This window comes from Balaenoptera musculus, chromosome 14 (assembly GCF_009873245.2).
Source record: "Balaenoptera musculus isolate JJ_BM4_2016_0621 chromosome 14, mBalMus1.pri.v3, whole genome shotgun sequence".
Taxonomy (NCBI): Eukaryota; Metazoa; Chordata; class Mammalia; order Artiodactyla; family Balaenopteridae; genus Balaenoptera; species Balaenoptera musculus.
Window position 1 is genome coordinate 33,445,569 of NC_045798.1, and position 25,010 is coordinate 33,470,578.

At 51.9% G+C, this 25,010-nt stretch overlaps 1 protein-coding gene across 1 annotated transcript in view; it reads left to right on the forward strand.

Annotated features, from left to right (window-relative positions):
* L3MBTL4 (L3MBTL histone methyl-lysine binding protein 4) overlaps window positions 1-19,796 on the forward strand; it is a 311,652-nt gene extending 291,856 nt beyond the window's left edge. The window contains exons 17-19 of the mRNA XM_036823196.1: window positions 10,168-10,337; window positions 17,414-17,476; window positions 19,318-19,796. Coding sequence (XP_036679091.1) covers window positions 10,168-10,337; window positions 17,414-17,476; window positions 19,318-19,497 — 413 coding nt within the window. The 3' untranslated portion in view covers window positions 19,498-19,796. The remainder of the gene's footprint in view (window positions 1-10,167; window positions 10,338-17,413; window positions 17,477-19,317) is intronic.
* The last annotated feature ends 5,214 nt before the right edge of the window (window positions 19,797-25,010 follow it).

The following is a 25,010-nucleotide window of genomic DNA, read 5'->3' on the forward strand; positions in this document are numbered from 1 at the left end:
TAATTCGTGGGGGCGGCCCAGCTTCCGCCAGGTCCTCCCTCTCCCAGAGCAGACCCTCCAGGGCTGCCCTGGGCTGGAACAGCCCCCCCGGGACCACTCTCCGATGGGAGCACAGAGCCCTGTGACAGCACACCGGCCCCAGGACATGCAGATTAGTCACTCGGGCCTTAGGATGCAGACTCCTGTTTCTGATTCTCTCTGTGACACGTCTGCACCTCCACGAGGGGGGCCCTTGGCACAGCCTGGTGCAAGCATCTGTGCTGAGCATCTTGCCAAGGAAGGAGCAGCTCTCCTGCCGGAGCCGAGAAGGACGGGCAGCCGTGTGCGTGCCCAGGCGGCAGGCGGGCCCTCGGCTTGCTCACCCAGGACGGCAGCCTCCTCTCACCTCCTGGCAGGCTGAGCGCCATCCCCGTCCTTCCAAAGCTCCCAAAGCATCTCTGATGAGGTCCACTTGGGTCCTGGGTCGACTCCCTGCAAGCGTGTTCATTTTGAGATACATCCGACCATGCTTATTCCAGAGATGTGTCTGGAGACAGATGGGTCTTAGTCGGTTTTCCTTATTAAGAAGCAACCCTGTCTTCCTCAGAATGACCCCCAAGTGTCACTTCTGCCTCTGCCTTCGGACAGAAATGTAAAGGCAGTGACAGAAAGAACCCGCTTCTGAAGGACGGGAGGAAAAGAACCCCGCCAGGGTGGAGGGCTCCGCGGTCGGCATCCCAGCCCTGCGTCGGAATCACTTTTGCCAAGTTATTGATTGGGTCTGAGACCGTTGCATTATCTGTAAAAGAGGGCTCATCGCACCACCCCCATGAAGTCACTTGGGGTAAATAAAATCAAGAGTAAAAGCTTGTTGGGCTTCCCTGGTGGCGCAGTGGTTAAGAATCCGCCTGCCAATGCAGGGGACGCAGGTTCGAGCCCTGGTCTGGGAAGATCCCACATGCCATGGAGCAACTAAGCCCATGCGCCACAGCTACTGAGCCTGTGCTCTAGAGCCCACAAGCCACAACTACTGAGCCTGCGTGCCACAACTACTGAAGCCCAGGCATCTAGAGCCCGTGCTCTGCAACGAGAGAAACCACCGCGATGAGAAGCCCACGCACCACAACAAAGAGTAGCCCCTGCTTGCTGCAACTAGAGAAAGCCCGTGCGCAGCAACGAAGACCCAACATAGCCAAAAATAAATAAATTTTTTTTAAAAAAAGTAAAAGCTTGTCCCCTTGGTCCCCAGCTGGTTCCAAGTCTGGAGCCCATGGTCCTGGAGCCCCGGCTGCATCCCCTGTGTGCCGTTGGTCATTCTGACTGAGCGCTCCTGGCCGGCAGGCACGGAGCTGTGCCCCGGGCACGTGGGGCGTCACCGCGAGCCTAGGAAACCGAGGAGTCCTCGGCAGCTGGGCCATGCTCTGCGAAGTGTTCCTTGCAGTCCTCCGGATCTGACCTGGGGATTCTCTGATCAGGTTGAGGACCCACAGACCCTTTGCTTTGACAGTGCGACCGGCAGCTGGGAAGAGGACAGGACAGGGAACAAGGAGGCAGGTCCGGCAGAGTGTCACTCGTGGCACGTCCGGCAGAGTGTCACTCATGGCACATCCATGGTGAGCGCTTCAACTTCCCATCAGGCAGGAGGGTCTGTTCTTCTGCCCCTTCCCACGACCTATACCTGCCTTGTCACTAAATACCTACGGAGCACCTTCTATGGACCGACCAGGTGCCGTGCTGGTGAGCTAGAGAAATAGCACCTGGCGTCTGCCCCCCAGAGGTCGGCCGGCTGTGTAATGTTTTAAGGTTTGTGCTTGTATAAGTTCACTGCCCTCCCAGCCTCCACGTGATAAGAGCACGGCTGGCAGACTGGCCTGGGCTTTGGCCCCGGTCGCACTGTGCTGCCAGCCTAGGAGCAGGGACCACACGCTGCCCTCAACTCGGGGGGCTTCGCTTCCAAATCCATTTGCCTCAAGGATGTGCTCCCATCCACTGCTGGAGTTAAAGTTTCTTCACGCACAATAGTGTTTTCTTTACGTATGTAAAGGTGGCAGGGGCTGCCCGTTTGTAAATCCAACCCAACAGGGCTCGTTCTTCGGTAACTACCCGCGGAAGAGGCAGGGAGGTCCCAGGAAGGGGAGGCCGGCTTTGAGAGGAGCAACTCCAGTTCTCGGTCAAGTTGATGCTAGTGTTCATTCAGTTATGGTCTCACCTTTGCAAGTGAAGGAAAACAGTCTTGCAGAGGATTCAGAAAAAAAGGAAAGACATACTGGGTGATTGGGATGTAGTATTCAATCAAAATAACTTAATTAATGATGTCTTGAGCTGTGTGAAGCAGATATTAAACTAAAAGGTCACCCTTTAGCCATCAAAAAACATGCTGCCCTGAAGTCTTTTGTTGTATGACTAACATATCAAAAGTTAACATGGATTTTGCTGCATTTTTGTTAAAATGAAACCAGGGAATATCTGCTTCTCATGTACCAAATTAAGGAGTAAGAGTCCAAGTCACAAATAATTCCCAGCCTTTTCAGTAATGAGTGTACTTGGCAAATGAAAGCCCACAGGATGGAAACTCATCGTTTACTGGCACAGACTTAAGTTAGCATTTGCCACTGCATTACTTGGCTCTGCAGTAAAATTCCTTAGATGGTCCAACGGCCCTATCAGGTGGGAAGCACCTGTGCTGCTGGGTACCATGTGTCAGGTCTGCGTCACCCCATGGGGATGTGAGGCTGCATTGGAGATGACTGCCCTTGAACCGATGTTCCACTCATGGAGCTGCAGAGCAAACAGACAATTTCCATAGAGGGCAGCAAGGTGGGGATCCTATGGGAGGCACCCCGAGGAGGCAGGGCTCACCCCACCATGGGCTGGGAGAGGGCCGTGCACAGGGGAGAGGCCTGAGGGCCTCGTGCCAGGGAGCCCTGAGCCTCTGGGACTGGGAACCGATAGACTGACTCCTGGGATTCAAGACCCCTTAAAAGAGTGTTTGCTACAGAGGACCGGAAGAAGGAGCTAAAACCCCTCCCTCAGGACCAGAAGCAGAAGCACTAGATCCCTTCCCACGGGGAGGGCTGGGCCCTGCTCTGCGAAGTGTTCCTTGCTTGTTCAGTGACCTGCTCTGTCGGGACCTGGCTGTGTCTGGCAGCACACACCTCAGAAGGTACCTGTGTGAAGGAGGCTGGGCCAGCAGGTGCGGGCGGGCGGGAGAAGAACCCTGAGGAGGTGCTTCTGAGGCGGCCCCCGAAGGAGGGAGGCGGGGGCTTAAGATCCCGGGATGGGTTCAGGGAGGAGGGACAGACGAGCTGGGGGAGAACTGGAGACGCCGTGTCTAGCACAGGGTGGACACAGCTGGGTGGTGCTGAGGGGGGACCCCGGGAGCCCCTGGGTGACAGGGGGGCCAAAGGCAGGGTGTGAGCCAGATGCTGCCTGTAAGGGTGGCTGAGAGGGGCACCCGGGGGAGGGCGGCCTGCGGTGAGTGGACGAGAGCTGGCCCCTGCTTTTCCCTGAACGAGGGGGCCTGGCCGAAGAGGAAGGTCAGTGGATTCTGAGCACAGGTCCCCGGTGGTAAAGCCCAAAAGGGGGGGCTTCCGAGGAGCCCAGGCCTGTCCGTGACCGCTTGGAAAATTGTAATGACAGTTTAACCGAATATATGCAAAATATCGTTTCAACATGTGAATCAAGATGTGAGAAACTATTAAGGAGGTATTTTACAGTCTTTCTTTTTGTACTAAGTCATCAAAATCCAGGACAGAGTTCACACCGCCAGCACCTCTCGGTGTGCACCATCCACCGCTCAGGTGGCCTGCGGGGACAGGACAGTGTGCAGGTGTAGACCATCCAGGGCACATCGTCCCACCTGTGATTCAGGAGCTGTTCCCATGAAGGCACAGAAAGTTGTCTCGCCGATCGTGTTGGGCTCCTCTTGTTCTGTTTCTTACTTTTGTTTCGGGGAACAAATGGAAAAGAGGAGGGTCTGAGTCCAGTGCCATCAAAATCAAGACAAGATGATGCAGCCCAGGAATGAAGGCTCCAAGCATGTTAACTACAAAGACCTTGAAAATCGGTGATCGTGGGGAGAAGAGGCATTGCCAAGTGCAGGGCCTGACTCTCCCTGCTTCTGCGGCGGAAGTCACCACGGGAGTAGAGCGCCCACCGCAAAGGGAGCAGATGCTCAGTCAGTGCCGGGTAAACTGATGAAAGCCAGCGGCTGTCCCAGACTATACAGCAGGCGAGAGGCATCATGGAATTGGATGTTGGGACCCATCACCATTTTATTTTTTACTCCCTCCTCTTTGGAATGGAGAGCACAGTGGAATTCCTGCCCCTTTCGTTGAAGAGGGTACTTGTGAAATAGCCCCTGTTTTTAGTGGGATTAAAAAAACTCAAGGCCCAGCCATGCAGCCTCTGGTTACCATTTTTGACTCACTTGCTTCAGTTTCGTCGTGTGAGCCTTTGTGAAGAAACAGCCGTGTTTTTAAAGAGCATTTCCATAAAGGATTTTTCTCCTCGGGTGGGTAGAGCAGAAGTCGGAAGGACGGAAGGACGAAGACAGGGTTAGAGAAGAACTCAGGGACCCACTTTCATGTTGTTTTCAGATGAATTAAAATCCTTTAGTCTCTGAAGACTTTTTCAGGTCTGGAATCTGGAAGCGCCCTGTGCTGTACACCAGGCCATGGGTCTGTTGGGTCCTTTCACCCCGAAAGCCACCCCTGAGTCACATGTCATCCAGAGCTGGCCCATCCGGCTGTGCAAGGACTTGCAGAAGACGGCCTGCATGGGCTAAGGTCTTCCGTTCAAGGGCAGATAATAGCACTCACCACGGAGACCTGTGTCATCAAGGAGTCAGCTGGATTCCAAGCGAGTTACTGCATCTGCAAGAAAGGTAATGACGTAGTGCTCTGGGAGATGGAACTATTTATTCACTACTTTCCGAGTCCTGCTGGATGGACTCAGACCCCCGGCCAAGTCTTGATGCTCTAGTCGGGACCTCCCTAGATCCTGCAGCTGGACTCAGAGTTGAACACTCTGGCCGTGGGCATTTGAGAGTGCTCCAGATCTCAGAGCACCTTGACTGAAGTCATTAAACACTTCATTATATTTTTTAAGGCATAAAACCCAAAAGAAATACCCAGGGAGAGAAAAATAGCACAAAGATTCTTCCAACCAAACTATTCTACAAATGGCAAACCACCGAGGTGACAAGCATTCCATGCTGTTTTTTGGAAGGGGAAATACATCTATCTTATGTGTAGGCATATCCTCGTTTATTGTCACTCACACATTAGTGTTAGAGGCAAAGCCAGGATTACACATACATTTCATTTCCTGATGCAAAAGGCATTTTGATTAAGTAAACTGCTAAGACCTCCAGTGGTCGGGCTGCTTTTGCAGGCTGAATTTTCTTGGCTGACTCTTAGGGGAGCTGGGTAGGAGGCACTGCTGCAGTGAGGAAACACAACTGGGAAACGCCCAGAAAGAATCCCGCTGCACACAGAGCTGGAAGCTGGGCCTGGTGGGTGAGATGTATGTATGTTACCCAGTTAGGAGAACCTTTCTGCCCTCTCTTCTTGGTGGGCATCCTTTCCTAATCTAGAAGGCTCTGTTTATTCAGAGTGCCCCAGGATAGAATAATCTGATCCTTTTGATTTTATGAGAATACAGTAATACCTTCATCACAGGCTCACGAGCTTTATTTACAACGAGGTAGTGACGTGAGCCATGCTGGGCTTGGTAAAAAGCTAAAATCGGTGTGTTCATATTCGATAAAAAAAAAAAAAGTATGCAAAATTCTCAGTGGATATTTTCAAAAGTCTAATTTTATGCACAGAATTTAAAATAATGCAGATCACCCCACATTCTAAAGTCTGTCAAGAGCCACATAATTTCAAAGCTGGCAGGCTGAGCGTGTGTTCGCAGTATGATCTGTTGCCACACGTGGGCACCGGTTTGCCTGGGAGACAGACGCCCGCCCTCCGTCGGCCTCGGCCAGGGGATCCATGCGCACCAGGACTCCACAGATGACTTTGGTGACCCCTGCAGTGTCATTCCAGGGCCACTTGGGTGTGAGATCTGAATGTGGCCCTGAGGATCCTGAGTTTCAGTCTGAATTTCAGCTTCCATAGGTTTTAGGCACATCCAGCCACAATGGCTTTGGAAATGTAAGTCCCCACCTTCACTATTGTCACAACTTAGAGTATCTCTGTATCTTGTAACGGTACAGTGGTCCCTCCTCAACCGCGTTTTTGCTATCCATGGTTTCAGTTACCTGTGGTCGACTGTGGTCCAAAAATATTAAATGGAAAATTCCAGAAAGAAACAATTCATGCGTTTTTAATTGGGTGCTCTTCTGAGTAGGATGTTGAAATCGCCCACCATCCTGCTCCCACTGGGGACGAGAATCATCCCTTTGTCCCACCCTTTGGCCACTTAGTATCCGGCTCAGTTATGGATCTACTATCGTGTTATCGAAGTGCTTGTGTTCAAGTGACCCTTACTTTACTTAACGGTGGCCCCAAAGCACAAGATAGTGATGCTGGCAATTGGGAATGTGCCAAGGAGAAATCATAAAGTGCTTCCTTTAAGTGAAAAGGTTAAAGTTCTCAACTTAATAAGGAAAGAAAAAAAATCGTATGCTGAGGTTGCTAAGATCTCTGGTAAGAACGGATTTTCTATCCATGAAATTGTGAAGAAAAGAAATTTGTGCTAGTTTTGCTCTTGCACCTGCTCTCTCAAGCTGCAAAAGTTATACCCACAGTGCATGATAAGTGCTTAGTTAAGATGGGAAAGGCACTAAATTTGTACAATATGGTATTCTGAGAGAGATTGCATTTACAAAACTTTTATTACAGTATATTTTTATAATTGTATTTTACTATCAGTTATTGTTGTTAATCTCTTACTGTGCCTAATTTATAAATTAAACTTTATCATAGGTATGTATGTACAGGGAAAATACATAGTATATATAGAGTTTGGTAGTATCCTGGGTTTCAGGCATCCACTGGGGATCTTGGAACATCTACCCCACAGAGAAGGGGGGACGGCTGTAGTGTAATATCTGATGTGCGCTGAACACTTATGTGCTGGGAGCCGTTCTAATCCCAAGAACTCAGTGAAGTGTGAGTACTGCAACTACCCCATTTTAAAGATGGAAAACCTTGATACAGAAGAGTTAAGCATCTCATCCAAGGTCACTCAGCAGCTGCATGGGACCAGGATTCATATCCAGGCAAGCTGGCAGGGATTGGCCCTTCCCCCGATGTCACCGTCCTCTCCCAGGTAGACTGAGTATCCACCCCAAACCCTCAGCTCCGGAAGAAATCAGACTCAGGAAATGGTACAAAGAAGGCAAAACAACCACCACGAAACACTCCAAAATGCCTCCCCTCTCTCGTGTTACTATGGAGAATTCGTCTTGCGTTGTGTTGATTTTGAATAAAGCCACTTCCCTGCATAGAGCGTCTGCCTGACCTCAGGAGCTTAGAGCGGCACCTGTCACTGAAGGCACATTGTCGTCCCCTCCCACCAGCTCTGCGCTGTAGGTATTGTCACCTCCAGTCGTATCTTAGCGATGGCAAGCTGGTTATTGCAAACTCCCTGCTCAGGGCCTCCCTCCCTAACCTAACTCACGTCTTTTAGAGCAGGAAAACTCAACTTCCCGGCTTTCCAACTCATGCTGTAAAGCTGAGAGTAGTAAAAATGTTATCCGTGGTCAGCATGTGAGTAGTTCTGGCGGGGCTCCCCCAGACTGGGGCTGCCGACACACAGGCAAGAGCCCTCCCCCAGGAGGGGACCTCACCCAGCCGGTGGCTGCAGACCTTTGCCTGCTGCCCTGGGGCGGGGGGGGCACTCTGGCATCCAGAGCCTGCTCCCCACCAAGCTCTGCTCAGCCTTCTGGAAATCCAGCCTCCACCTCCCTCCAAACAAATAGATTGACTTAATGGGGACAAAGAAGGAATTCCAAAGCCGCTGAGAGCATAAAGCCGCCTGAGCTCAAGTGCACGGCACCCAGACCGCTCCCTCCCTGCCTTGAGTGGTGACCTCAAGGCCATCTTGCTACTAGAACTGAGTCCCCGTCCTACGGGGCCGGGGCCGCGGGCAGCAGCGTCCTACGGGGCTGGGGCCGCGGGCAGCAGCGGGTGGAGGAGCCCAGTGCCGTTCGGTGGGTTCATTTCCAAGTGGCTGCCTCAGCACTCAGGCAATCTGCTTCCAAAATTACCGTGTGGAAAATTCCCTTGCTTGGGAGCACAGTGGGGTTTTTTTGCATTTCGGAGGCCTTCAGCCTTTATTTGTGAATCACACACAGGAACGCAATCACCATCACTAGACATCTTCGTTCCTCCCAAACATAAGACTGATTCCTCGTGGCTTTTCAGAGTCCTGTACGTTTCAGAAACTACACGTGATTGGTTACCTAGGGCATGGGTTTGAGACACATATGTGATTTGTCTTTTAAGCCCATGCCATTTCAGCAAAAGCAACCAACTGATGGATGCGGCACTTTTCCAGAATAAAGCCCGGCTTTGGCTCAGGTCTTAATCCCTAAGAGCACAGAGCTCTAACTCCTGGCTTCCACGGAGAGCTTGGCGATTCTGCGTGGCCGGAGCTGCAGATGCTCTGTGACGCTTCCTCCCTGGCTTGTTTTGTACCTGCTCCTGTCCAACCTGACAACTTCATTAAGGAGCATTCACATCTGTAAACCTACTGGCTTTGTGAAGAAGATGTGAAGTTTCAGCCTTACGTGCTGCTGGCTGAACTACAAGGAGGAGATAACCTATTTACATACTAAAAAGGTCAGTGTGGGACAATCCGCATTTAGAGATGAATTTGCTGCTGCCTGCAACTGGAGCAGAAGAATTTGGGAGAAGGCCACAACTTTTCCGTCTGTTTATCTGTGTGGACAGCACACGTGGTGAAGATGCAGGATGTCTGTGCTCAGCAGTCGGGCAGAGATGGACAGGCTCCCTTGTACTTTACAGCCTCTCCGGTCACTAACCAGTAGGCGATTATGTGAACGTGCAAAGTGCAGGACAGCCTCACCTACTAACAACTGTTAACTAATTTGAGATGGAAATACTTGCATAATAGCTCTTCAGACACGGTCAGTAAAGCACAAGCCTTCATAATAGACTTTAAATGATGTAGCTACTGCTTACTTACCCTGCCATTTGCATTAGGAAAGGTGGACTTTTAGAGGGCGTAGAACATTTCCGTTTGTGGTCTTTCCTTTCAAAGTCTTAAAATAACAGCTTTATTCGGCTAATGTGTGTTGAAAGTATCTTAAAAGATGTCGTTATAAAGGCATGAATTTTCTCTAGAATCTTGGTAGTGGTTTTGTCCTTATCCATTTGTACATTCAGAGCAGAATAATGAGGGAATTGAGATCCATGGCTCCATCTAAATGTCAGGATATAACAGAAGATTAAAGTCCCTCTTGAAGGTGGAAAACTAGTTCAGAAAGGCTGGGGAGGAGTGTGGGCGGAAGTCGAGTCTGACTCCTTGGAGACACCGGCCAGTGCCCGTGGAGCCTTAGGACCATGGCCACTCAGAGCTTTGCTCCCGAGGGAGGGCCCAATTAGGAGGGCTTGGGCGGGGGTGGGGGGGGCACCCAGCTCTCAGCTGCAGCCTCTTCCCCAAGCCCGGCAAGGCCAGCGTGCCCTGCAGGGACCAACAGTAGCAGCTGCCACCTAGGTTCTCCTGGGATCCTGAGCCGCATTCCACATACGGTGTCCCTCAGGGGACCCTTGAAGCCAGATGTGGACCTGGGCCCATTGTGACGCAGGCAGCGGCTTCCAGGAGGGAACCGGGCCTCGTGTGCGGGCACACCCCTGGTGGCCGGTGTGCCCGTCCACTTAGAGCCGCGTCCAGCGGGGCTCTGGGCCTGCCCCGACTCCGGACTCAGGGAGGGAGGGGCCAGTGCAGTGACAGGCCGGCTCCTTGCTGGCGTCAGTGGGTCACAGAGATTACTCCATCCTGCACAGTCTCGGGCCTTCATAACTCCTGTTTCTCCTGACTGTGGTTTTGAAATAGAGCAGCGGTGTCGCTGTGCTGGGGAGGGCCTCCTGGGCAGCGATGCCGTCTGTCTGAGGTTTGTCCAGGGTTCCAGGGGGTCTGAGTCGGGCCCTCGGCGGTGGGGGGGGGGGACCGCCAGGACGCTGCCCCCTCACCCACCTGCCTGTCTTGCAGAGCACTCGGCCGCGCGGACGCAGCAGGCCCTGCACCAGTCGGTCTTCATGTCGTCCCCGTCCGCCCAGCCTTTCGGGGACCTTCCCCTGGGCCGCGAACAGCACCTCAAGCTGCTCCCCGGCGTGGCCGACGTGCGGGCTGGCGAGGTGGCCCGGTGGACCGTGGATGAGGTGAGTGGCTGCCCGGGGCCCGGGTGGACCTGCCCGCTGCCAGGGTTTCTCTTAGGTGCTGAGTCCACGTGCCAAATTCCAGATCCACACTTGAGGGAGAAGCAGGCTGGCGCTCAGGACGTTCGGGAAGCCCCTTAGTGGGGCCCTGCCCTCCCCAGCCTTCTCCCAGCGCCGTCTCCACTGCCTGCACCCCGGGGTCGGGTGCTGATTTAGGCCTCCAGCGCCGCATCACAGGTTTGCTCTGAGGAAACACGAACGTGTGGGCCTCCATGCCTGTGTCCTGGCAGCCCCGGGCGATGCCCCCCACCCCGCATGCTCTGTGCCCAAGGGGCTCCCTCTGCCTGGTGCCCCCGAGGCCCCGGGGTCCCATATTCTCACGCCCAGGCAGCACCGCGCTGCCGTGTGTCCATCCGCAGCCACGGGGGATCAGGTCAACCTCAGGTTTATTAGTAAATTAGGTCACAATGTTGCATAAGATGCCGAACAGAGGGGAAAGTGGATTTGATTGTAAGATAAACGCACCTTACGATGTTGGTTTTACATAAGAATCAGGTAAGTGCCCTTGCTTCCTGTGATGCTGTGGAAATGTTTCATACTTAAAGCAACACATTCTTTGACTGATAATCCTTTTGATGAAAGTATTGCTCTCACTCATCAGGCCTTAAGTTTTTTTTTTTTTTTAAATGAAAGAAAAACCTGGGTTACTCTGAGGGCAAGACAGAGCAGAGCTGCAGTTAAACTAGTCACGGATACTCACTGAGCATGTCCAGCAGTCAAGTCACCTGGACTCCATCTCGCTCAGAGGCTTCCTTTCCAGCCCCAGAAAAGGAGCAGGCGACTAAGGCCCTGCAGAGGTCAGAGGTCCCTGGGGCCTCCCACCCCTCCTCCCAGGCAGCTCGCAGAGTGTGCCTGGTAAGTTCCCCCCACCTGGCACCCTCCGCGTGGACGGGGCCCAGCACACTCTCCTGCCCACCTGGTCCCTCTCCTTCCAAGGCCCTGTGGGTCCCGCAGGACAGAGAGGTGACTGGACATGCCAGGTGCTGCGGGCTTGTTTGGGGGGGTGACTAAATGTGACCCTGCTCCCTAGAGAGTATTCAGGGTCTGCACCTGCCCATCTGTGAACTTTTACCAGTTTACAAAGCCTACTGAATTAAAACCTGTTGTGTCTGTAATCAAAGCACTGCTGGTTTTGCCCTTGAAATAACAACCCAGGGTTCAAGGGCAGTCCCTCTCTCTTTCGACCTTCAAGCCATTCATGTGAGGTTCTGCACCGGTTAGGTTAGATGACAGTGGCCCCTCTTCCCTCTTCTTCCTGTGCGCCTGGCCCCTGGCGTGTCACTGTCCTGCTCAGACGCCTAGCCCAGCCCCACGTGTGCAGAGCGACTGCATCCCGACGGACGGGGAGTGGGCACAGCAGGGCGAGCTCTGCACAGCAGCCTGGTCCCCAGACGAGCCCGTAGGACCTGCCTGCTGTCCACCCGTCCCTGACCTGGGACGCCACGCCCTGCGCCTCCCTAGTCCCCGTGTACTGTTGTCACATGTGCACGGGCGCTGCCCAGCCCCTGCCCAGAGCAGGCTCTCCTCCTGCAGGAGCCCTCAGGCTGCTCGCACGTCCCTCGGGGCCCCCGTTTCCTCCGAGAGTCTCTGTGGCTGCACCTCCGATGCTCACTCTGCTGACCTTGAACCTCAAGCACGTGAGCGGAGACCTTACTCACTCGGCCTGTGTCCTGAGAGCTTCTCACTGCGCCTGGCACTGAGTAGATCACCCAGTAAGTGTTTGTTGAGTGAATGGCAAGGGCATCTGAGCTGGATTTTGAAACAAAAGTGCCATAAGTCCAAGCAGAGAAAAGACGGGACGCCATGCGGGGGAGGAAAACTATAGAAGTGGGGGTGAGTGTGACACGTGCAGGGATGACAGACACACACGTGCCCCTTACTGACATTAATGATGGTAGTGAACAGTGTTGATGTAATGATAGGGAGGCACGCACACTTATTTTGCCCATTTTACAGACAGGGAAGTGGAGGCACGGGAGACTAAGGAAACTCTTAAGGCCGCACGGTCAGAGCCAGGTCCTGAGCCGCCGTCTCACCGCACCCCAAGCACACTGCCCACTGGGGCTTGGGGAAGGCGGCCTGCGGCAGGCGGGAGATGGGCCAGGCGCACCAGTCAGGCAATACCAGGTTCTTAGGTTCTAAGGCAGAAAGTCATGTTGTGAAGCTGGTGCTTCAGGGAGATGAAAAGAGCACAGGCCAGCAAGGAGGGTGAGAGTAAGAAGGGGCCAGGCTGGGCGCCACTGTCCAGAGCCACCCGGGCTCAGCAGACGAAGCCACAGCACAGGAAGTAGATGAGGCACAAGACGAGGAGGTGAAATAAGCCAGCGTGGTTCCATTTATACTCTCAGCGCTACGCAGTTTGGTACTTAATTAGGATAATGACGTGTGAGAACAACAAGGCCCGCACACTTCATTGGAAAGAATGGAAAAGTAGTGGTGCCGTCAAAAAATGGAACTCTGGGGACAGGATCCAGTTTGGGGGCCAAGGGATAAGATGATGAATTTATTCTGGGACCTTCTGAGTTAGGGTCCCCTCGGTTACACCAGACAGGGCTTCACCAGGCACGATCCCCAGAGAGCACGGCCAGGGGTGGAGGCCGGTGGGTCCACGGCGGAAGTGCAGGAGGAGGGGCGAGAAGCTGGGGGGAGGCCGAGGAAGACTAGTGTCAGGCGGAGGCTGGAAGTGAGCGTCCCAGGTCACAGGGTTCCTGGCTAGGGCTGTGGGGTTGGGCTTCAGGGGATTGGGGAAAATTGTGTACAGCATGTGTGTTTTTCCCCAGAAGAAGAGGGCCACAGCTTTTATTAACTTCTTGGGGGGCGGGGGGAGCATCGCCCCAAAGGAGCAGGGATCACTATTTAGGAACATTAGGGAATAAATAGGCAATTCGGGGGCGGGGCCTCTGATCTGACCAGTTTCAAGTCTGACACTGAACAGAGTGGAGTTTGGAGGGTGAGTAAAGGGAAGTAGCTGGTCCATCGTTAGGATGGGGCGGGTCTCAGAAGGAAGAGGCTCACTAGGGGGTGGGGAGGACCGGAGACACCACGGAGGATGAGCAGGAAGCCGCGAGCACAGTTCTGAGTTCTCTGTGATGGGTGCACACGGGATCCCAGCCTTTTACTGCCGGAAGTGACCTCAGACATTTTCTGGATTAAAACTAAAGCAGCCGTCGGAGAGGCTGGCTTCCTGGAGCACTTCGTAGACCGCGGCTGCCCGCGGGATGCATCCCAGAGAAAACGGTCTGGGTTAGTCCCTCGCGTTGATGTACCTTTGTCTTGATAGCTCCCTAATTAGATGCCCTTGAGGACGAGGACCACATCCTAAATTTCTCTCTGTATTCTCACGTTCTGTAGCACATTTCCTGGCACAAAAACTGGTCCTCAAGAAGAAACTTTGAGTGGTCAACGTGTGGGCGTTGTGATGGGTTTGTATCGTTGAAAATAAGGGGGCTCCCTAGGGGGGGATCCCAGCGAGTACCAGCCACAGGGGCCACTGTGTCTGCTCCGGATGCTGCACTAAGAGTGGCGAGTGGGGTCGTGAGGACTTGAGAAGGCAGTTCAGGGCGAGCAGGGCGGGGCTGTGCCTTTGTGCTTTGTTGCCACCGGGCAGGAGCGGGAGCTCAGCGGCCAGGGACAGGGCGTGTGGAAAACGACTTGTGGGTCCTTGTGCTAAGTGCCATCCAGGGAGACTTAAGGCGGGTGAGTGTCTCTGGCAGGAGATGCAGCACAAGGACAGTCCCTCTTGTCAGCCATCCTGGCTGGGAGAAGACCTCCGCTCCGGGTTGTGTTACCTGCCGGACCTTTGTCACGTTGCCCGGAGGCGGGGGCTGGCTTTTAACTCCTTTGCTGTTTCTGTGGTATTTCTGCCAGACCAATTTCTTTCAGAGCACCGGCAGGCTGTGAAGTCAGTTTAGTGGTTCTAAAAGGAGAGACAAGACCAGATGCAAGTACATCATTGTAGTAGAGGTTATTGTTTTGTGAAACCTTCGTTAGGAATGCGTGAGTGTGCACACATTCAAGCTGTGGTCCCTGGCGAGTGTATTTCTTACTCTGGTCATGGAAATGTTCTATAGAAGGGTACAAGCATCTAAGAGTAGGGACTAAGTTATTTTTATATCTTTTTACATCTTTATAGCAAGTACACCAGAGCAGGTGTGTTACAAACGTGCGAGTGAGAGGATGAATTAGGAGACGAATTTTCTGCAGCCCCTCCTGCCAGGCATCCATGGGCACACGCAGGCCAGATGCGACATGCACACACATTACAGCCGCGGGTGCAACTCGGGGATGCTTGGTGCCCATGTGGGTACTTTTATTTCTTACATTCAAAAATGCCTTTTAAAGCAGCACATATAGATCGCCCTGGCCTTATCCAAGGGCTCCCTAAGTGTCCATTAGCTCTAAAAGATGGTGGTCGCTTTCCAAGCACTCTTTGCCCAGGAGGGAGTGTTTTGAAAAATTCAGGATACTGCTCCCTAAGCATAGCAGCCTTATACAATCGGGCCCTGAAAAAGGGCAACTAACAAATTCCACTGATAAGAAATGAGACCCGGGCTGGAAACATGGTCCCCAGTGGACCCGAAGCCAGGACAGTCAGGCACCCGGCGCTGGCTCAGCAAGATGGGAACGCCGGCGTCGGGAGAGATTTAAGGAAGCAGCAGCTGCACTGAAGGAAGCAGGCCTGCTGGGCCGCACGAGGATGCCAGGAAAAGGAGGTTGCCCGGGAAGGAAGTTGGGTGGAGTAAAGGGCTCAGCTCAGAGCCTGCACAGTTTCATTTCTTAGTCTTTCCAACCTGCTGTGTCATCCCTGGAACTAACTTACTCCGCGTCCTTCCAAAACAAAACCGGGGTGTCTGCTGTGGACACTGTGCTCCCAAGAACTTGGGGAACCAGGTGTGCTGCCCCCGCCAAGGCCGGCCACCCTGGGCTCCAGCAGGGCCGCCATCACCTGGGGAAAGCAGCCGAGTCCACACAGCTGTCCTGGGTGGAGACAAAGGACGGGACGGCAGCTTCCTCCTCTGTGGACTCATGGAACCGTGAGAACGGCTCTCCGCATTGACCACGACGTGAAGAAGGAAACACGTGCTGAAGGGGAGCATGAGAGGGAACCCTTCCGTTACCGCTCTGCGGTCTAGTGAAGTTCACCACTTTACAGTGAGGAAATCTGCAGCAAATGGGCTTTCTACTGAAGCTCAAAATAGAATTTATTCTCGGGGGAAGAAATCCTGACTGGCAGTACTGAATAATGATACCAAATCATGATCCAGGCCAGAAGAGTCTGCCTCAGTAGATTTCATGGAACTTGTTCTTTACTTTGGAAAAAGGCAGGTTGAATAGAATCAGAATCTCTTTCCAAAAAGACAGAGAATTTCAGACATGTGGGAATAAAACTGTCCGAGGAAGACAGTAAGGACCATGCGAGGACCTGCCCCGCAGCGCAGCCCTGTTTACTCTTTGGTTGAGCGCATTATTTATCCCCACTTAAAATCCAATCTACCTCTGACATGGGCAGTGATTTCTTGGCTCACGATACTAAGAGGGAACGTGATCCTTTTTTTTAATTTGTATGTGTCTGCCCAGAAAAGGACATTTTAACCTCTGAAAACCATCAGAGCAACACTCAGCCCTGTTCTGAGAACAGAAGTTCCTGGAGCGTGTATTTACAAGAGACCGTCTGTGGGGCGTGTCCCTGTCCCGGGGGCCGGGCGTCCGGGGGCCCTGGTGCTGGCACGGCTTCCCCAGGGGAGCCAGTGATTGAGGGACACCGGCGTGTGTCTTTAGCTAATTCCTAGAGCCACTTGTCTACGTTCACTTTCCCTAGTGTGCCCCGCGGCCCCCTCCTGTGACAGAGCCATCCCAGAAGAGCCCTCCTTCAGCGCGGTGGCTCCCACCGGGCGGTGTCACCAGCACCTGGACTCGTTCTTCGTTGTCACAATCGTGCGTGCTGGGGCTGCTCCCGGCACTTCGCGGGGATGTCGCCAAACACCCTGCGGTTCGCAGGGCGGCCCCACAGCGAAGAAGGATCAGGCCCAGCGTTGGAGTCGCGATGCGCGGGAAGCCTGCCCTTGAGCGTGTTGGCCCCGCCCCCAGCTGTCCCCTGTGACCCCACGTCAGGGTCTCACCTTCAGTACCGCCCGCCCCAGCTCTGGGCTCTGCCCCTGCGGAGCATTCAGCCCTCAGAGCGCCCGGCGCAGGGGCCGCTGCAGCCTGCCCCCCAGCGGCGCCCGGACGGCCTCCCCTGCCGTGTGTGCGCGTGTGCGTGTGTGTGTGTGTGCTGGGCCGGGGTGGGGAAGGAGGGCCTTGGCCCTGACTGCACACTAGAACCAACCCGGGAATCTAATCCGTGCCCAGCACTCCGCCGGCTCTAGCTTGACTGACTTGGAATCTCTGCAGCATGAGCTTGGCCTGAGATCGTGTTTAAAGCTCTCCAGGTGGTTCCACTGCATGTCCAGGCTGGAGAAGGGCTGCCCCGGGGCACTCACTGGCCACCTGTGGCCTTGAGGAAGTTACTAAACCTCTTTGGGCTTCAGCTTCCTCATCATTTTTGTGGGAATTCCCTCCGCAGGGAGGTCCGAGTCCCCATTGTTGGCCAGACGCTGGGGCAGGCCCTGGAGGCTCAGGTACGGGAGACGGGACGGCCCAGGTCTGGAGAGGCGGCCGGCGCCTGTCATCACTGCTGTGCACGGGCCGCCGCCGCCTGCCCGCCCTGACGCCCAGGCTGGACAGGAGGGTCGGACGATGGAAGGTTCCAGGATGCCAGGGCTCCACACAGATGGAGGCTGTCATTGGCACCATGGTGACTGTAACCCGATGTAGGTCAGCCTGGAAATGAGGCCAGAAAAGATAGTAGGAGCCGGTCTCATTTCCGAGCTGGCGACTGCTACTGTGGCTTGATAGCTACTGTTTAAATCCCAAGCGTTTGAGGGATTCAAAGTGTATTTTACTCAAATGTTGAATGACTACAACCCAAGGTATTATTTCCGGTGCACGTTCTGAATCAGGCTTTTCATCTCGCGCTGTAGGTGGCTCAGTTCGTACGGTCTCTGCTGGGCTGCGAAGAGCATGCCAAGTGCTTCAAGAAAGAGGTAGGAAATGGAAAAATTACATGTGTTTCTCTACGACTAGGCCCGGAAGTGCTTTGTCTCCGTTTACTTAAGTGTAAGTAAGGGCAGCTTGGGGGAGGCAAGAGAAAGAGGTCCAGGCAGGAGGGGGCCCAGCGGGGCAGCCTCTGTCTGGGTCGCTGACGAGAGCTGTGCTTTGTCGCTGGAGTCTGCAGCCGCTTGTGAAAGGGACTCTTGGGACACGTCACTCGGTTAATACCTGCATTGTGACTGCAGCCACACTGGGGCAGAGGGGACCTGCCACGGGCCTGCACCCAGGAAGGCGGGGGCTTGTCTGCTCCAAAGTGCAATTAGGACCGTCCTATCTGTCCTTGCCCTGCCCCTACTCAGGGGGACACGGAGAAACCACACAATCCTTGAAACTGTAGGTTTCCTCATCTGCCTCCGGGGTTGCTGGTGGGATCAGCACAGAGAAGGGTTGGTAAAGCTCCGTAAACTCTTACTGTTGCCATCGTAACCATCACTGCTTTACTATTAGGACTACCGGCCACTTGGCCCGCGAGTCCTGCCGGAAGTTCTGAAGGTTGGGGCATGGCCGTAGGGTGGTCTCTCCACCGCTGTGGGAACGTGCTCGTTACCCCACGGGAAGGGTATTCCACTCTCTAGATGGACGATTCTTCATTAGACAACATATTAGACGTGGAAGCTTTTAAAACTCTCAACACCCCACGTGGGGTCCCCAGGGATCCCTCCTTCCTCAGGGAGACACTGACACCATGGTTTGTATTGTTAACTGAAAAGGGTTAGAACCACAGGGCTGGGTTCATGGAAGGGTGTCACCCTAGCAAACTTCATTCTGTCCTCTTGGTTCTGGAACCTGGACTCCTTCTGAGCCCATCTGTGAAAACAGGCAGCGTTGACTGTGGGACAGGCCACAGTCGCCGGGACTCAACTCTGAGACCACCCTGGGGCTTCTAGAAACCGGAAAAACGGCCTGCTCGGTGGCACTGGCCATCACGTGACCTCAGGAAAGCCATGACATTTCAGACCACAGTCTGTTTTAAAAGTTAGTAAGTAAAGCATTCATTTTGAATGTACTTCTGCTTATAATGGTGTTTGTCATAGGAGTCATTTTAAATACAGGAAGGTTAAAAGGAGAAAACAAAAACCAAACCAAATCACTGGCCGAAACCCCTTCACATTTGGTATAAAGCCTTCAAGTATTTTAACTCTGTGTATGTTTACAGCGATCGTGCACATTTAATTTTACAAATTAAAACAGATCTTTCTGTATCATCAGATCATGTTTCGTTGCTTAACAATCCATGAAGAATTTCCCAAATCATTAACTATTTCATTGTAACGTGAATTTCGGTGACTGCCTGGTCCCTCATCCTAGGTGGCCCTGTAACTTATTTCCTTGTGCTGTTTCTGGCATGCCCGTTTGTTTGCAGTGTTGCACTGTTACAAATGACACCACCGCGTCCTCGTTGCTCATTGGTCTCGTGGGAAACATTCCTGGAGATTCACTTGGTAGATGAAAGTGGGTTATTGTTAAGGCCCTTTATACAAATTCAGTCCAAAATTTTAAAAATGTAACAATAGAAATTCAGCCTAGGGACAGTTCATGTACACTGAATTCACATTTAACAGAATGAACCCCTCTTTAATTCAACTTAGCTTCAGCATTCTGGGGAAAACAGAATTGATGGTGGTCGGACTAAGATGCCGTCGTGGTCTGTGGTCCCCAAGCTCTGGTAGGCCACTGCGTCCCCGTCACACAGCTCAGCACCCAGGGGCCCCTGGAGGGCAACCAGACTTTAACAGCAGGATATGTTTATTTGTGCTGATTTATTGATCTACAGCAGGTTGATGGCAAAGCCTTCCTGCTCCTGACACAGAAGGACATCGTCCAGGTGATGAAGATCAAACTGGGTCCAGCCCTGAAGATTTATAACTCCATCCTCATGTTCAGGAGCTCCCAGGACCTCGCCAGGGAAGGTGCAGTCTCGGGCCGGGAAGGCAGGGGGAAACTCTGCACCTGATGGGCTGCGGCCACCACGCCTTGTTCTCTCAGCAGCCACATGAACTTGATTTCGGTGTCCCCGTGGTCATGTCCAGGTGTGATCTGGACCTTGTATAGTGGCTGCGGTTTTTATGTTTGGAGGGTTTGGTGGCTGGTCCAGCACCAGTGACGCAGAGGCCCAGGCACATGCAGGCTTCTGACCGCCCTCATCTCGGCTCTGACGTGCTGCAGCGACCAGACCAGAGAAGCCCACACACACGCCTTTATCCTTCTCCCTCGCCCTGGAGGAGGCCACTTCCCATTTGCAAGGATGCAACTCTCCAGTGGTAGAGTATCAGGAAAATGGTTTTCACACACACATTGTTCTGTTTTCACCAGAACAGCTTCTGAGCTGGGCTGCGATTTGCCCTCCGGGTGCAGTGAGTCTAAGAGATAGATAGAGGCCTGGTGCTTTAAACAGACTTCTGTGAGATTTGTGTACTTTACTCAGGAAAGCGTGGATCGTTAAAAAAAATTAGTAATAAGCACATGTTTTCATGATCCATTAATTCTCCTTTGTGTTCCACAAACCATTTCTCAGTTGTGCTGCCAGGGTCTCCCGAGTGTGCCCAGCCAGCCGGGCACCTGGCAGAAGCTGGCAGGACTCTCCTGAGGGTCCTGAGGACCCTCCACCTGCAGTGTCCCCGCAGGGACCCGTGTCCTCACACAGACACACACCTCCCCCCCCACCCCCCGACGTCTTCACAGCTTCCGCTCTGAGGGTCGCCTCAGGGGGGCTGACTTGTCCTGCAGGCTGTCTGCGTGTGTGCCACGAGGAGCCGTGTTACACGGGGGCCCTGCCTGGGTACATCTTTACAAAGACACTCCATTAAAGGGAAGATTTCTAAAGTGGGGAGCTGGGTGTCTATTATATGTTCAAACAATTCTTATTTGTTATCAGCCCTTATTTGTTTTGTATAAGTGACTACATTTGAGGCTGAAGTTACGTGGAGTCAGCCCCACAGTATGGGAGCTCCATCTTTTTGGTTGGTTTTTTTTGGGGGCAGGGGTTGTGTTTTTTTTTTGCAGGTGGGAGAGAAAAGAAATACATAAAAGAGAGTCAGACCTACAGTACCTATTTGCTTCAGTTAAGAATCTTACGGTTTAAGAAAGTTGCTTGGAGCGTTTATCAAACTTCAAGTCACCGAAGGGAAAAAAGAATTCTTCTCTAAGAGGTGTACTTATATTTCATTCTTTACATCCTCACCTTAACTAAATGGAATTTTAATGTATTACTGGTTGATGTGCATTTTTCTTTCTGTGATGTTTTATTTGTTGTTTGGGTTGTTTTTTTTTTTTGACTGCCACGTACAGTTAAAATTCCTGCTTCTGCTATGTTAAAATTTTAATATATTTTAAATGATAATAAACAGATAAAATAAGACCTCCACCTCACTGTTTTTATGAATACGTTGTAATATCCTGGAGGCTGTCTTCCCAGCTGGGAAGGAACGGAGGCAGTGGCCCTGCAGAGAAATCGGCCGCTTCTGAACACTTCTGGGGTATGTTTTCTCAGGGAAGTAAATTTAGGTGTTAATGATTTGGGTGTTTAAGTCTGAGTTTTTCTTTAATTAAACAGAACCTCAGAATTGCTCATTTATGTAGGCTCCATGGAAGACATGAGATTTGTGGTTTGTATATTTAATACATGTCATTTTAAGAGAAGGATCTAGAACAGGACAGATAATTCCAAGCCAGATTAGGGTTGAACTGTTGTGTCCCTAGAAGATGGAATGATCGGACAGAAAGAGCTTGATCCAGCAGTGTAGCCACCTGCTGCAGCACATTCCCACTTTGTCATCCAAGTGCCTCGACCTTGACATTCAAATGGCCCCGCCTATGTGAGCAGTACCATCACCAGGGCAGCTGCCTGAGCCAGGAGACTAGAATCCTCTGACTCTTTGTCAACTTCCGGGCTGTAATTCTTCTTCTACCAACACGGCATCACTGGACGTGGACATGGGCAGCGAGGTGTGCCGTCGGCACCCAGCACTGGGGCTCTCACGCACCCCCCTTCCCCTCAAGCACAGCTCCGTTCTCTCTCTCTCGTCTCACACACACATAGTCTGGGCTGGACCAAGACTGAACCCCCTCCTCTTCTCCACACTCACCCTTCTTTTGGGCCTCCCCTTTTGCATCTGCTGACCCCTCTGCTGAGGTGTCCCCTCCCCCGTCCTCCAGAGTCTTCCTTAACGCCATGCCTCCCATCCTGTGCTCCTCAGTCTTTATCGTTATTACTTGCTTGTCCCTCCCCGCTAGTCTAGGGTCTGTGAGGACCAAGACTGTGGCCTCTTCCTCTTCACTTCTTCCTGGCATCTGGCATAGTATTTGGCACGTAATTGGCACACAGCAAGTCATTTGTTGCATCAATGAACGAAGCAAACCAATCAAACTCAAATCTAGATTGACTTCCTAAATACTTGTAACGTCTCCATAAAATGAGAATACCTACCCCCGAGGGTTTTTTTAATTTGATTTTGAGGACGTGTGCATGTGTGACTGCAGCTGACACAGCACACAAACAAGGTGCCTGACACCTGACAGTAGCCACTGAACAGGGGTCAGGAAAGTAACAGCAACAGCGATCCATTGTTTTATAATCTTGTAGGAATCTCCCGCGTACAGATTCAAATTTGCATCAAGCCTGACCCCGAGGGGCCCACTCTTCTTAGTGTGGCTACGTGTTAGAGGCCCCGGAGCACGTGGGGCAGACCCTGGGATGCTTCTGAGGGCCCTTGATCGTCCTGGACTCACGTCTACCACACCCAGAAGCAGCTCCAGCCAGCTCCCTCCCCGCTCCCCATGCTCTCCAGAAAGGCTTGGATCATTAGGAGTTGGCGTCCTTCGCTCTGCCAGGAGGACCCCCGCCACGCTCAGCAGTCAGGAAGCATCCAGAAAGGCCCAGATGGTGTGAAGGCCTCCACTGCCCCCTGGGTACCAGCCTCAGCCCTTACTCCCCGTTTCTTTTCCTGAGTCCCACCCGGAACATGAGTGAGTCAGGGACAAAGGGAAAAAATGCCATCAGGGCATCAAGAGATACAACTCCTAGGATATTAGAAAGAGTTCCCCCAAAGGACCATTCATACAACACATCATGATGCTGGAAATTAGATCATTAGCAAGAATCCTAAGGGAGCTAGGACTTCTGCGACTATAGACTTTAAACGCCTGTAATTTCAGGTAATTTTTGCGAAAATAAATTTCTGTCACTTCCAACCTGCAGACATTCTATGAAAAATCTATCCTTAATCAGCTCTGAACCCCGCTTTCCTCCCTCTGTAATTAGATGCTAACCTTGTATAACCCACATCCTAAACAGATCGCAAGAGCGACAGTGCAGGAAATTGACTCCTTGTTAGCACAGGGCTCTAGCCTGTGACATCTTCCCCTGGCTGACTCTCAGACATCCGTGGGATTTCTTGGTTGAGTCTCTTTTGTCTATGGAATCTCCATCTGCCGAGGGAGGGCTGGAGGCAGGGAATTAAAGGGGAAGGTACTAGGGCTTTGGAGTCAAGCCCAGGCTTGAATCCTGAGTCCTATGTCTAACCAGGTGCCTGATCTGGAAGCACTTCTTAGCCACCCAGCAAATGACCAACTTGCCACGTTCACTCCTTCCTTTTGAAATAATTTTGATTGCATTACATTTTGCTCCATCCTTCTGAAGAATATTCAGTTTGTCTTTCCAACTCCCAGGGCATAAAAATATATTCCTGAATATGAAGTGTTCCTGTGAATACATTCTTAATATTCAAGAATATATTTGTCATGAATATATTTTCTTATAAATAAATTCTTCTTAAAAATGTATTCTGCTTATAAATATATTCATGAAGAATCTATTTGTTAATAGATTTTTGAATATTCAGAATCTTTATAAATATATTCTTCCTATGAATAAATATATTAGTGAATAATATATTCACAAGAAGTCTTTCTTCAAAAATATATCCTTGTTATACTCTCTGTCTCCATCTCTCTCTGCCCTTCAGTTTCTAGCTGCGGCAGGGAGCTGGCACAGGCCAACTCCTTAAAATGCTGCTGGGGGCTTCCCTGGTGGCGCAGTGGTTAAGAATCCACCTGCCAGTGCAGGGGACACGGGTTCGAGCCCTGGTCTGGGAAGATCCCACATGCCGCGGAGGAACTAAGCCCGCGAGCCACAACTACTGAGCCTGCGCTCTAGAGCCTGTGAGCCACAACTACTGAGCCTGCACCCTAGAGCCCACGAGCCACAACTACTGAGCCCGCAAGCCACAACTACTGAGCCCACGTGCCACAACTACTGAAGCCCACGCGCCTAGAGCCCGTGCTCTGCAATAAGAGAAGCCACCGCAATGAGAAGCCCCGCACACTGCAACGAAGAGTAGCCCCCGTTCGCCGCAACTAGAGAAAGCGCATGCTCAGCAACGAAGACCATGTCAGCCAAAAATAAATAAATAAAATTAATTAATTAAAAAAAAATGCTGCTGGGGAGACAGAATGAAAACTGGGTAACTATAATTCAAGAGTTAAACGACTAACCATTGGTGAGCCATTTAATGAACTGGTGATCACAACTTGATTTCTCAGTGAGATTTTCTGCTTCCACGTCTTTGCCCCATATATCCGTTTGGACAGATGATGGATGTTGAATCCAGTGATTATAAAACACAGCCTACCTGCCCCTGGATGGATATCTGGATGCCGGGGCTGAGGCTGAGAGGCACAGGGGAGTCCTTAAAGGCAGCAGTGAAGACTCAGTTCCTTAATGGTGAGCTCAGAGGGCTACAGGCATGTTGACAGCATGCGCTGTCCCTCCCATGTGGCCTCAGAACCTTTAGGGGCAAAGCTGCGGTATCCACATCACTGTCTGCTGATGGTGGCCAAAGGAGTGGCAGGCACTGAGATGGAAGAAATTCAGGGAAGAGGGATACGGGGTAAAAAACAAAAAACAAAAAAAACAACACCATTAAAATGGGAATGGAAAGCCAAAGGTTGGAGAAATGAGACCGAGTTTAAAATATTGAGAGTTTTTCTCCAAATTGTTCTGTTTCATGGCAATCAGGCTTAGTTGTTTCGTGCAATTTTGCCTACAAGACAACACCCATCCATTTCCCCATTCACTTTGGTTTGAATTCAGATCGTGTTCCCTTTGATTGCAGAATCTAGGCATCAAGGCAAATCAATTCATGACATACACAAAGTGGTGAGAAATCCCAGGTTGAACCCAGAATGTTCCCACAATGGCTTTTTCACAATCCTTGAACTGCAACTGATAGCAATTGTGTTAAATATGCATGGGGACTGTTTGGAAATACAGGGCCAGTATTTTACTGTGGAATGCTGGGGGCTCAAAGGTCTTTTAGTAGGAAAAAAATATCAAGAACTACTGGCAAATATTAGCTCAGCTTCATTTTTTAAAAAATAAAGAAATAGAAAGTGTGTTTACAGGATTCGTTTCCCTGAGATGCGTGAATTGCTTCACCACCTTGTTGTGAGAAGGGTCAGGTGTGAGTG